General features: G+C 37.9%; 1 protein-coding gene across 5 annotated transcripts in view; it reads right to left on the minus strand.

The window, feature by feature from the left end:
- TBC1D19 (TBC1 domain family member 19) overlaps positions 1–12847 on the minus strand; it is a 122531-nt gene that overhangs the window by 46348 nt on the left and 63336 nt on the right. For all 5 annotated transcript variants that reach the window (XR_012087589.2, XM_020780408.3, XM_073001115.2 and 2 more), the window contains 2 exons: positions 3435–3509; positions 1758–1820 (listed from right to left, as the gene is read on the minus strand). Coding sequence is in view for 4 of the 5 variants with exons in the window: in XM_020780408.3 (XP_020636067.3) it covers positions 1758–1820; positions 3435–3509 (138 nt within the window). In the remaining variant the exon portion in view is untranslated. The remainder of the gene's footprint in view (positions 1–1757; positions 1821–3434; positions 3510–12847) is intronic.

The following is a 12847-nucleotide window of genomic DNA, read 5'->3' on the forward strand; positions in this document are numbered from 1 at the left end:
AAGATACTGGAGTAAAGTGAACCAGATTCTACAAGAGATATTAGAAACTTCAATACCGATGATACCATTACTTTTTCTATTAAATATCTTGCCAGATATACTAGATCTGAAAAATCATATCTAACTATCCACATTATAACAGCAGCAAGAATAGTTTCTGTGAAACACTAGAAAGAACCTAGAACACCACAAATAGATGAAGTGATAGGTTAAATACCTGAAACCACAGAAATGGATATACTGTCAGATTGGCTAGATGCAAAAAACATCACCGGAAAATTTGGTTGCAATTACCGTATTTTTCGCTCCATAAGACGCACCTTTCCATAAGACGCACCAATTTTTAAGGAGAAGGAAACAGGAAAATATAATCTGTTTTCTTCGCTCCATAAGATGCACAGACTTTCCACCCCCTGTTTTGTGGGAAAAAAGTGCATCTTATGGTGCGAAAAATACGGTATATACATGGCTACAAGGCATATAGAATGGTAGACTGATATATAGCTATGGCTGCAGAAGAGATAGTTAAAATGATGGATAAATACTACCAGCTATATAATTAATAATTAGAATTACAAAATATTTGTCTGAATTTGATTTTCCCTCTTGTACATTGTTTATATTTTTATGATATGTGAAACTATTTCTAGAAGAGAATGTATAGAATTATTATGAAAAATATTGATTTGTAATGTGTCCATTCAAATCCACCCCCTCCGAGTGTATCCTTACCCTAGTTGCCCCCTACATTACCCTACCTGTATAAGGAAAAAAAATTAAAACATTATAAAATAAAACTAAAATAAATAAATGAAAATGAGTGATAAACTGTAAAGAGTGCTGCAATTTAATCTGGATACTTCAACACTTTGCAAGTGAAGTAAATTTCCAAATGGACTTGAAGCAGAATTAAATTTAATTAGTCATATTTAAACAATTTTAAGATAATAAATGCTGCCAATTTCTGACATTTTAGGTCACAGAAATCCTCACCTTAATCATAAACATCAATTTATTTATTTCTGCAAATTAGCAACATTTTAAAATACTAAGGATATGGCCACAGTACTCTAGTGTGTTCCCAGTGGTTTGTGCATGAAGAAACTGCTCTAACCTCCGTGAAGCTGGAAAGTACACAGTAAATAATTTAGGAAATTCCTATTGTTCTCTGAATTGAACAGGCCACAAAGGTATTACTTATACATTACCTGGCAGATATAAAGCACTGAAATATCTTGCATCTTAAAGCATGCCCCTTCCCAGTAAGCCTGTAAAACTTTTGATGTAGTTTTCAGTTCAATAATTTAGGGCTAATGTAGTGAAACCATCACTTAATCTGTAGTCCCTGCTGCCTATCACAGGTTTGGAACTCAGTACATTAGAAGAGTACTGCAAATGTTGTTGGACTGCAGCTGCATGTTATTTTCAGCTTTACTGTTTCAGTGCTGTCCACGTTAAATATTATTAACCTAATGATACAGACTGATGATTTCTTATGAGATAGTGACTGACAGATTCATTCAAGTATAGCAGGACGTATCGTAGGTCACAATTTCATTTATATTTTCTATGCAGAGGTAGGTTCTTCTGAATTCATTGCTAAGTAGACCTGCATAGGATTGCATTATTAACCTAATTAGAATAACTGGAGAATTATTGATTCTATTAGGTTTACAAGGTTCATAGAGCAACTTGCTCTTTACATTACTTAACAGTTTTCACACTGACAAATTACAACAACAGCAATAATTACTTACTTGATACAAATAATCCTCAAACACAAAGTAGTAGTCATCATTGCTGGCTGTCAGCTTCACATCCTGCAAACAAAAAACATAACAATTTGAAGCCGAAAGATGTCTGTTGCAGATGGAAATCACCTGCATTATATAAGCATAGCAAGGTGGCATTGTAATGCCACAGCATTGATTACTTTTCTGTAAACATGCCAGCTAATTTCTAACATAAAGACAAATATTTTAATATCATTATAAAATGTTCCTTGCATAATTATGTTGTATACCACACAGAGAGTGTTCCAAGTACTATGGGTTGGTATATGTCAAAAGAAGAAATATATATCATTCAACAAAATGAGGCATACATATTTTCATAATTTATTACTAATTAGCTTTTGAACAACAGGAATATTCCTACTTTATCAGCAGGAGGGGGAAATTCAAATAATGCATTTTCATTCTGCTTTCTAGCTATCACAGGATTCCTTGCAATATTTAAGGGTATACTACCCATTCCAAAGAACGAATCATTAGCACCTATGCGAGTTCTAGATTCATGCTTCTCAAATAGCAGGCTTCCTTTTGGTTCTTCTTCATGATACACATCAATCACTAGCAATCTCTCTGAATTTGTGATTTTGCCTGGCCCCCTATGCCAAAATTACTACCGAGTAAGCATATTACTCCAGACCTTTTTGGATCCAAAATACTGGGTCCAAAAGAGACATCTTAGCAGCATAAGACATTTGATGGTCCAATTCTGGCATAACTTTGTCAGAAAAAGAGGTAATGCAAGCCAACTACTCTACATATGTATAATGAAGGACCAAAAATCATTCTCCTCCACCATGCTCCTTCCATTCCACTTGAGTAGCCAAGACTAACCAATAAACCATAACAAGGCAACTAAACATTACATGAGAGATTAATGATTGAAGCTGCATGAGTTGTTCTTTTTGTTTCACAAAAACAGCTATAGCTGAGTGGGTTGGTTCACAGATTAGAACTGCAGGGCAGGGCAGGGCAAATTGATCAGGTCTGTGCACCAGTTTTCTGCACTTAGAATCCTTCTGGAGTTGTACAAACTACCAAAAATAGGTAAAGGTAAAGGTTCCCCTTGACAATTTTTGTCCAGTCGTGTTCGACTCTAGGGGACAGTGCTCATCCCCGTTTCCAAGCCATAGAGCCAGTGTTTGTCTGAAGACAATCTTCATGGTCACATGGCTGAGACACGGAACTCTGAGGTGGTCCCTATTTATCTACTCGTATTTGCGTGCTTTTGAACCGCTAGGCTGGCGGGAGCTGGGACAAGCGACGGGTGCTCACTCTGTCACATGGATTTGATCTTACAGCTGAAGATCTACGGACCTTACAGCACAGAGGTTTCTGCGGTTTAACCTGCAGAGCCACCACGTCCTTCTACCAAAAATACCCCATGCCAAAATGAAACCAGAAAAGGTTAGAAGTCAACTCTCAGTATGGCTAGGTGTTAAAGGGTGCAGTAATGAACCATGACCTATTTAAAAGGTAAATCATCAGCCCTGAAGGTTCCTACAACATAGAGTTCATTTTTTCTCCCAAGACAAAAAGGGCCTGAAGTCCATAAAAACAAGCTTGTAGGGGGGAAAGACATATAGACAGGTAATCAACATGATGTATCAACTTTCTGTCAATGTACAAACCAGAATTGCTTACTTTATAAATTAGACTGTCGACTAAAAGATCATGCTGGATCACATTAGACTTCAGTTGTTCGTAGTATAAAATATCCTAGAATGAAATAATACTGCATATTAATCAACTGATATGTACAATAAAAAAACAAAGCATGTCATATTTGGACAGAGTCCGAACAAGAGCATGGAACACTGTTCAATATATTGTATACCTAAATCAAACAAGAATCGTATCACTTCAGCAATACCTTCAGGACACTCTAGAATTTTATAACACCCTTTGGTAGTTTGAATGTTTAGTAGTCTACACAATTAACATTTATCCCTGAAATTGTTAAATACTAGTGTGGATCAAATAATCATGACAATAAAATTTAAGTTCATCTGAGTATCTACATATAAGATTGCTCTTGCCTGGTTCAACAGAAATGTCAAGATGCTGTAACAGATCAGTTTTTTACTTCAGGCCAACTGGCTGGCTAACAAAAACGTAGCTTCCAAATTGGATCTATCTCTCTTCAGAGGATGGACATAAACCTCTACTTCAGGACAACAGGCAATTCACCGTTGTTCAAACTTTCATAGTATAATTACATTTCACATTTCTAGGGTTACAGTTCTTATACATTACTTTATACAAAATGTTATACTTTGAAAGTCCCAACCCCAATCAGGTGAGTGTGGGGAAGTCTTGCTTGTAGGTTTTCTTTGCTGCCCAATAGTCCAATTTTTGTAATATTAACAACACAGTAATACAGTGGCTCTAGTAGTTCCTGGTTGACTCTGTCTCAGAAGGAAGTCCTGAGCGATTTGTGTTCCATCATATGCCTACGGGTTTGGGGCATTACAGGACTCCGTCTTGTCCCTCGTGCTATTTAACAGCCACATGAAATCACGAGATGTCTTCCAGAGTTCAAATCACTATGCAAATCACATGCACCTGTACTGTTTCTGACACCCACTAGGCTCATGGGAGTCTACATAAATCAGCAACAGATACATGTATATAGGTCTGGGATGGATGAGAGCAAACATGCTAAAGTTTAATTTAGGTAAGAGGCATACTCTATAGACAGGGATAAAGATTTATATCTTTAGGGGGGAGTTGCACTTCTCAAAGCTTAAGCTCTTAGTTAAGAAGTTCTCCAAAACTTGATGCTATTGTTGAAGACCCAGTTGCCATTGGTGAAATTTGTTGATAATTATTTACCAGCTTAATCTTGTTCTCCCACTTTAGCTCTATCTAGAGAAGGCATAGCTTGCCTCAGTCAAATATGTCAATTTTTAAAATTTATGTTTATTCATTTTCAATAGGAATAGGATTGGGGATAGCAGGCTGGGGAAGTAGACATGGGTGGGGGGAAGGTAAACTTCCAGAGAGTGAGAGAGTACTTTTACATCCACTTATACAATTATACTAGAATAAGAAGATAGCAAAAAAGAACAACTTAACATTTTTACCAGAATTTCTGTAGTTACTAATCTCTCCATTCCCTGGTTGGACTTTCACATTCTTTTATCTATGCTTTCCAGTCTATATTTCAAATCTAGCTATAAATTGGTTCCCATTCTGAAGTCCTTTTTGAGATGACCATATTTCTACTCTCTTTCAATATTTCCCATTGCATTCTAGCTACAGGTGTATTATAAAAAAATCTAATATCGGAACACGGCCAAACAGCCTGAAAAACCTACAACAACCATCGAATCACGGCCATGAAAGCCTTCAAGAATACAAATATCTCAATTTTTTATCTACAACCTCAGGCATAATATTAAAAAAAAAAACAATTCCGGTTTAAATGATATCGCACAAAATACATTTTAAAAAAAACATTTCATGTACTAATCTACAACAAATTTCTGCTTCCCTACCTATCCAACAAGATAGAAAGTACCCTCCTATATTTTACATTTCCCAACATATTCCCAAACATTTCATATATTTTAGACATATTCTCTTGCTACTGTTCCTTTTTGGGTTTCTTCATAAAACAGTTCTTGATTTTCATGTTATAAATCTTGGAGGCAGATAATGTCCAATTTCAATTTCTGTAATTGTTAGTAAATTATTTTACATCTTTGGGTTGAGTTTAAGCCATTTATTTTAGCTAAAAGAATTCTGAGCTGTTCTTTATTTATTTTATCCAGCTTTATCCTTAGTGTTTTCTTTCCTCCTTGTGGCGATTTCTCCTCTTGGATCCTTTTGTTTTCCTGGTGGACTTTCCTTTGAAGTTTCCCATTTGATCTTCTAGTTCTGGTTTTGTACTTTGTTCAGAGTTTGATTCCGATGGTCCACTTGATTGCTCCTCTTCCTGTTTCTCATCCACCTTTCCCCCTTTTTTCATACCCAGCCATTTGCCCTTTTTTCATAGAATACTCTGCCTTCATTGTTGAGTTAATTAAACATCTCTGCAATTGAAATTGGAAAAAGATACCTTCAGGCATCAACCATTTGTATGTAATTTAATTTGCTCTCAGGAGAGATGTCAGTTCCTCATATTGTCTCCTTCTCTGTTTTATTTGCCACTGGATATATTTCAAAATCTTAATTTCTTTCTTTTATGTTAAATTCATTATCTTGCATGTTTCTTAGAACTTTGCCTCAAAATGTCATTCTTATGAATTTGACATGAATTTATCTGGACAAGTTATTATTCCTGGTGTATGCTATATTAATTCTTCTTGCTATAGCTGATTCTGAAACCTTTAATGGCATTCACAAACTACAACAGCACAAGCAAAATGGTAAAAGTAAAATTACACAAATTAGGAATAAGAAGAAGGGGGCAGTTTCAGAATTACAGATAGAAAACCTGCAATGGCAGCAGTCAAAAATTGCATTCATCACTTATAAAAATACAAAGAATTGGCTTGGGCGAATAAAAAAAGAGATGCAATCCAAGGTTCAAGGAAAAAAAATTGGAGATAATAATGAGCAGGGCATTGAAACAGTATATGGAACAAGGTATCAGGAGTCTCTAAACAAAAGGGACAGAATTTTTTCCTCGAGGGATATTAAGAAAGCATAAGTAGCAGAAGGAAAAATATTGAAACGGGCTAACATAAAGGCTCTTGCTATAGCTATATTTTTATGATCTTCCTCTGGCTGCATCTCCATAGGTGTGGCTAAAAAAGTAGTAGCCACTTTCACAGTGTCTTCTCCTTTTTGTTCTGGGAAGTTTTGAAATCTAAGTATGGAGCTGGCTCTCTCCATTTGTAGATTTAGCAAGGTAATTGCACCTTGTTTTCTTTCACATTGTATCTGTTTCATATCTCCATTCATGATCTCCACTCTTTTTTCTGTTTCTTTTGAGGTCTTTGCTATTTTAGCTATTTCTTTTTTATCTTCTATAATCTGGTTTTTAGTATCAGTCATTTGCGTCCCTCTCTTTCATTTGTTCTGATAGCTGTGCCATCCCTTCTTGTAATTGCTGTAATTCTGTAGATAACATGTCTTGAATGCTCTTTTGTCAGTCTAAGTGTCTTTTGTAACTTACTCAGGTTGTGCTCTTGTGCAGGTGAGCCTCTTGGCATTTTTTTTTTCTTTTCCTTCGCCATCATATTTCCATTTCTTTTTTTTTTTTAAGGGTGCTGTTTGGGTCTCCTCCCAGCAGGGTCTCCTCCCAGTTGCCTTACTTTTCTTTCACTGTTTACACAGCAAACCCAAAGAGTAAATTAGAGTTTCCTTCTAGTTAAAATGTTCTCACAGTTCACAAGTCAAAACAATGAGCATTTAAAGAAACAGATAGTGCCTCGAGGCAAAAGTATTAGCAGTTCAATCATTCTCTCCAGCCTCAGTAATTAAGGGTGGGTAACCAGGGAGTAGATCTTTGTCTTCTTTAGAATAGTTTCCTTCATTTATGCCCTTCTCCTTCCCTCTCCCCCTCTGATCAAAGCTGCATAAGGCTGAAGGAGGGTTGCCTCCACTGGGGTGCCAAAGAAAAGTGCCTCCAATCTGATGATGGTACACAGACTAAAACTTTTCCAAAATTCAAAAGTTCTTGTCTCTGATTCTAGTATCAACCATCAGCATTGTAAATAAAGTTTAAAATTTAACTTTGCCTTTGATTAATACAGCTCATTCACAAAATAACTTTCCCCCCCTCCTCCCTCTTTCTCCTTCTCTCTTCTTCTCCTTCTCATGATCGAGGCTGAAAGATGTGGGGAGGCTCACTTCTACTACTGCTTGGAGAATTAACAAATCTAAAATCTGCTTTCACTGACACGCTATGCTCATCTCTTTTCTGTTTGATTGCTTTAGGTCCATAAAGGTTTTTCTTGTATAAAGCAAACATCTTGACTTACTCAGAATCCTGGTCAGAATATTTTCCAAAATCCTTTTGTACTCTTTCACTCTCTGCAAGGGGTGTTCCCAGCTCTTTGCCCAAAATGGCTTTCTCTTCAGTCCATGCACTTAGATGTGCCTTCCGGGGGCGGGGGGGGGCAGCTTCCACTGTCTTCTCTCCCTTTTTGTCTCCTCTGCTGCTTCAGATGCTGCTTTTCCTAGTTTACCATCCTTTTGCCCCCTAATTTGGGGGCCTGAAACTGAAAGGTCTCAGAGAGTTTCAGGAGCTTGCCAAAACCTGACTGGTCTCACCCCAATGAAACCCCACCTCCAGTCAAATATGCCATGTTTATATCTACATGAGACAACCACAAGATGGCTAAATTAAAGATAAATCAGAAACTTGTAACAAATGCAGTTCTGCATTTGGGGCTAACCATTTGAAACATAGAAACCTAAATAGCAGCAACTGAACTGACTACTGTGGCAATTCTCATTTTGACCCTTTATATCTAAATTTATAATTGATTAATTATAAAAAGTTTTTATCAGAATAGTATTGTATAACTGTTTTGTGGATATGTATGGGCAGTGTGCTAGTTAGACTGACAGTAGGCTGAATGTCCATTGGTTAGCCTGATTGGAAAAGGGAGGACTCTGTGTGTTATTAAGAGGTGACAGTTCACTTACAGCAGAGGTCCCCATCCCCTGGTGTGCAGCCCGGTGCTGCTCCGTGGCCTGAACCGTACCACAGAGACAGACCTCCCCCCGTGCGCACTCACTCCCGCACAGCTGATTTGCACATGCATGCATGCTCCAGTGTGAGTGCCACGCCGCCGTTTGCACATACACACGAGTGCCTGCACAAGCGCTACCCTGCCTTTTGCACATGCATGCAAGCGCACGGCGTACCCCGCCTTCCCCAGCCGGGGACCCCTGACTTAGACGATTAGAGCAAGAAAGATTAAACAGAAATCTGAAGGTTAGAGCAGAGAATTAGTAAAGAAGTTGTTTTGTGGTGTTTAAATACAGAAGAAATATGTTCATATTTTATTTTTGTTTTAACTTTCATAATTCATATTTTAGAACCAGACATCCCTTCATCCCTATTACCTGTGATCCCTCAATAACAACTCTGTTTATGTTTTAACCAAACTCTCCTCAATATTTATTATATTTGTAACTAAGAATAAGTAACCCAGACTACTAACAGAAAAAAATACACATGTGTCACATGAAGTTCCCTTTACCGACAGGAAGGCAGAATTTAATTGGGACTAAGAAAACCTTTTGCTAAACATTTGAATTATCTAAGATACCAGGTTGGTGCAAACAAGGTCCTGACTGGGATAGTGTGTAGAAGGACCATCTTCAAAATAGTTGAATGTGAGGTTTGTGGACGGTGGTTCTTTTAGATCAACACTTCCTCTAGTGGTGTGAAGGAATGGTGGAAAGGATTTTAGGTTTTAAAAGTTACCAGAGTGGTGCTTGTTACTGCCTGAGGAGTGTGTGACCCAGCTAGTGTGAAAATTAGTAGAAAGATCAGTATATCCCTGGGATGGAATCTTGTAGCTACTTCTCATTAAAATACTGAACCAGTATAGCTCTGAATAGTTTGAGAACACATTCTCTGAAGGAGCACCTGCACCTTTGAAAACCTGTCCAGTCTTAAGATTAACTTCAAAATCACTGCCCACCAATGAGCTCTATCAAATCGGCAGGCTCTGGCAACACGGCTTTTTAGTAGCAATACCTCAGCCACTGAGCTCCCTCCCAAGGAAGGGTAGAGTAGCCTCTTCTCTGGTCTCCTTTAGGCGGGCCACTGTTGTGGGTCCAAAAGGTATTTAATAACTTTTAATAATATCTAGGGTTTTTTTAAGGAAGTGACTATAGTGGTAAGTACTATGGGAATTGTTCCAAAACAATGACAGTAAGATTCATATTATTTTCCATTGATCATGACATACAAGTCAACGTCCAGCAATGATGGTGGTTTGCAGGGTCAGGAGACAGGAAGCAAAGAGACACTTGCAGGGCTCTACATTTTCCTCAACCAAGCCCCCCTTGTCTTCAAACTGTTCTTTTTTTAAAGGCTTCTTGCTAGCACTACAACAATATTGCACTAGAGCACCCAGGGAACCAAAAAGGGAGAGACAGGGGAAGAAATTTCCAATTATCACTTATTTGCAGGTTGTTAAGCACCTTCCAGATCTGCAGGAGTCAGCATGGCTACAGCAGAAGCTGCCTTAATAAGTACTGACTGGAAAATTCTCTCTCTTCTCTGCTAATTCCTCTCTGGTTGGCTAAAGCAAATTCACCCAGGGAAGTCCAACTTGCCAGGAACAAATTCCCACCAGAATACTATATAATTCTTCCTTCACTCTAGTTGCACCCTTACTGTGATTTTAATTTAATTGTATTGATGTTTTATTGCTGCTAATTACATCTTTTTAAGAACTAAAAGACTGTATTTAAAAAATTGCTCCATCTTCACCATTTTAAAACATTATCAACTCTGTATAATGTTTTTATCTGCTGCTGTCCATTTTATATTTAAATGCACTAGTTTATACATTTTATAAACAATTGTTTTATGTTTGCTTTCTGTCAGCTGCCTTAGGATACCTTTGGTCTGAAAGAGGAAATATAAATATTGGAAGGAACCAACCAACAAACAAACATTTTGAACAGATGACAGATCATTCTTAAGAAACCTATCTGCAATGAAAAAGGAATTGTACAGGCTACTAAAAAGCCTTTCATCATACAGGATACTAGATAGCAATAGTTGACAATTTTCCATAACTAAGAACATTAGCAACCACCCAAACAATTTGTGCAGAGCCATAATTTGTTCTTCACAAGCAATTTCAAAACAAACTAGTTAAAAGCAAGGTCTGGCCAAGCAAAACATAGAAGTAAAAGTACAACCATAAACAGAGCTCACATGGATCCTGTCAAGAAGACAGAAGCCACAGTTGGAAGAATAAAAGTAATGATTTGGCATTCAAATGTCAGAACAGCTAATACCGTTCTGTCAGTGGTCAGTGCAACAATTCTGGCATAAAGGGGAAAAATAAGAAAGAAAAATTTTTAAGTCAGTGTATGAAAATGTAATAACTGTGAAATATACACACAGAACTGTGTTTATTGTACTTATACTTTTTCCATAAACACAATTTGTTCTATTTTAGGATTTCAAAGTTGACAATAGGTGATGTATATTATTCCACAGATGGTAGAAAATGCAATACAGTATATTCAACAACAAAGGATAAAAACACGCTGCCACTTATGATAAAATAGAATATGAGCAAGACACATTTGGAATATATAAATAATCTACTTCCCAAGCATGTAGACCGTTCTTACACAGCCTTAAAAATCAAAAGGAAATGTGCTGGTTATCTTGTTTTCATCATTTCAAACTTTGCAGACATTTAAATATGTATTTATACTGAACATTGCATGTATAAGCAACAGTGCACACCCTTTCACTTGCCTGTTTAGCACGGTAAAGTCACAGGATTTGGCGTTGAGCGTAGATGTTGCAGGATGCATGTTATAGTACTACTCAATACATAACGGAAATGAATCAAAGACTGACATTTCAATCTTACCACGAGGAGGAAAAAGCATAACAGGAAAATGCAATGGAAGCTCACCTTCCATTAGAGAAAGTTTCACAGTTAAGAACCAAAAATGCCTTCCAAAAGGAACCTCTTTTTTTCAATTGCTCTCTTTCTCCCAAAATAGCCTCTATATTTATTGTGCATTTATTGTCTGGGTCAGAGTCATTGCTCTGCTTCAGTTTTCACTTGCCAACAGAAAGAAAGGAGGGAAGAGGCCACTTCCCAAGAAAGAGAATTCCATGATGATGATGATGATGATGATGATTATGCATTTCTCCCAACAAGGGACCCAAAGTGGCTCAGATAATTAATCTCAGTACAGTCACAGAAGAAGCTCTCTCTCAAATCCTCATTGAACATGCTTTAGAAAATACTCTTAATATTATGTGGGGACTCATACAGAAAGGTACAGTCTTTCAGACAGCCTGCACATGAGCTCTAAAGCACTTTAAAAGTAATAACCAGTGCTCTGAATAGGGTCTAGAACCAAACTGGTGGCCGGTGAATCTTTTGGGCAGGGTGTTACACAATCTCAGTAACTGCCCCACTTAACACTGTGGCTGCAACATTTTGCACCACTTGTAGAAGTTTCCTAACCTCCTTCAGAGGCTGGCCATGTAGAGCACACTGCAATAATCCAACGAGAGGTAAGGTGTTTTTCACAAGAGCGAAGTGAGGCCCCTCAAGGAATGACCTCACACAGCTGGCCAACTAGTTTTAATTGTACATTTTTGGCCACTGCTGAGACTTCCACATCCAGGTTCAGAGAGGGATCCAGAAGTACACCCAAGCCATGCACCCGAATTTTCAGGGGGAGGATAATTCCATCCAGTACAAGTTCAATCCCTATTTCTTGTTCTGTTGTTTGAGTGATCAAGAGCTCCTAGGTTTTATTTCAATTAAGCACCAGTCTGTACACCCTCATACAGTCCATTACCACTTAGAGATGGGATACTTCTGTTCATTAATGAATATGAATATCCCTGGCCCAGGTGTCCTGGTCCACAGACCTGCCTCCCAGAACAGAACTGTCCACTCATATGTTGCAGCGAAGCACATGGGACTGGCATCGTCCTTGGCACACCAATCTGCAATGAAGCCCAGCTACTGCTGCACCACCTTCTTGCTCTTCTGGCTACTGGGATTTGATTTCTTTTTGGGATTTTCCCCATTTCCGATGGGTCCTGCATGGTTTCCTTGCTTTTTCCTTTGTTTTCTTTGCATTTCCAACCTGCCCCATTTGTTCTCTGTGCATTTCCAGTCTGCTCTGTTTGTTTTCTGTGCATTTCCAATGGGACTTGCATGTTTGATTGCTTCCCCCCCCCCTTCGCCTGGAAGGGATTAATCGTGTTTCCAATGAATCTTGTAGTGATTTTTTGGGTGATTTTTTTCCTTTGGCTGGAATGGATTAATTACATTTCAATGCATTCCTATGGGAAATGGTGCTTCGACTTATGACCATTTCAAGTTACGTCCATCTTCTGGAATGGATTATGGTTGTAAGCTTTCTAA

The sequence above is a fragment of the Pogona vitticeps genome, chromosome 5 (assembly GCF_051106095.1).
Source record: "Pogona vitticeps strain Pit_001003342236 chromosome 5, PviZW2.1, whole genome shotgun sequence".
Classification (NCBI taxonomy): Eukaryota; Metazoa; Chordata; class Lepidosauria; order Squamata; family Agamidae; genus Pogona; species Pogona vitticeps.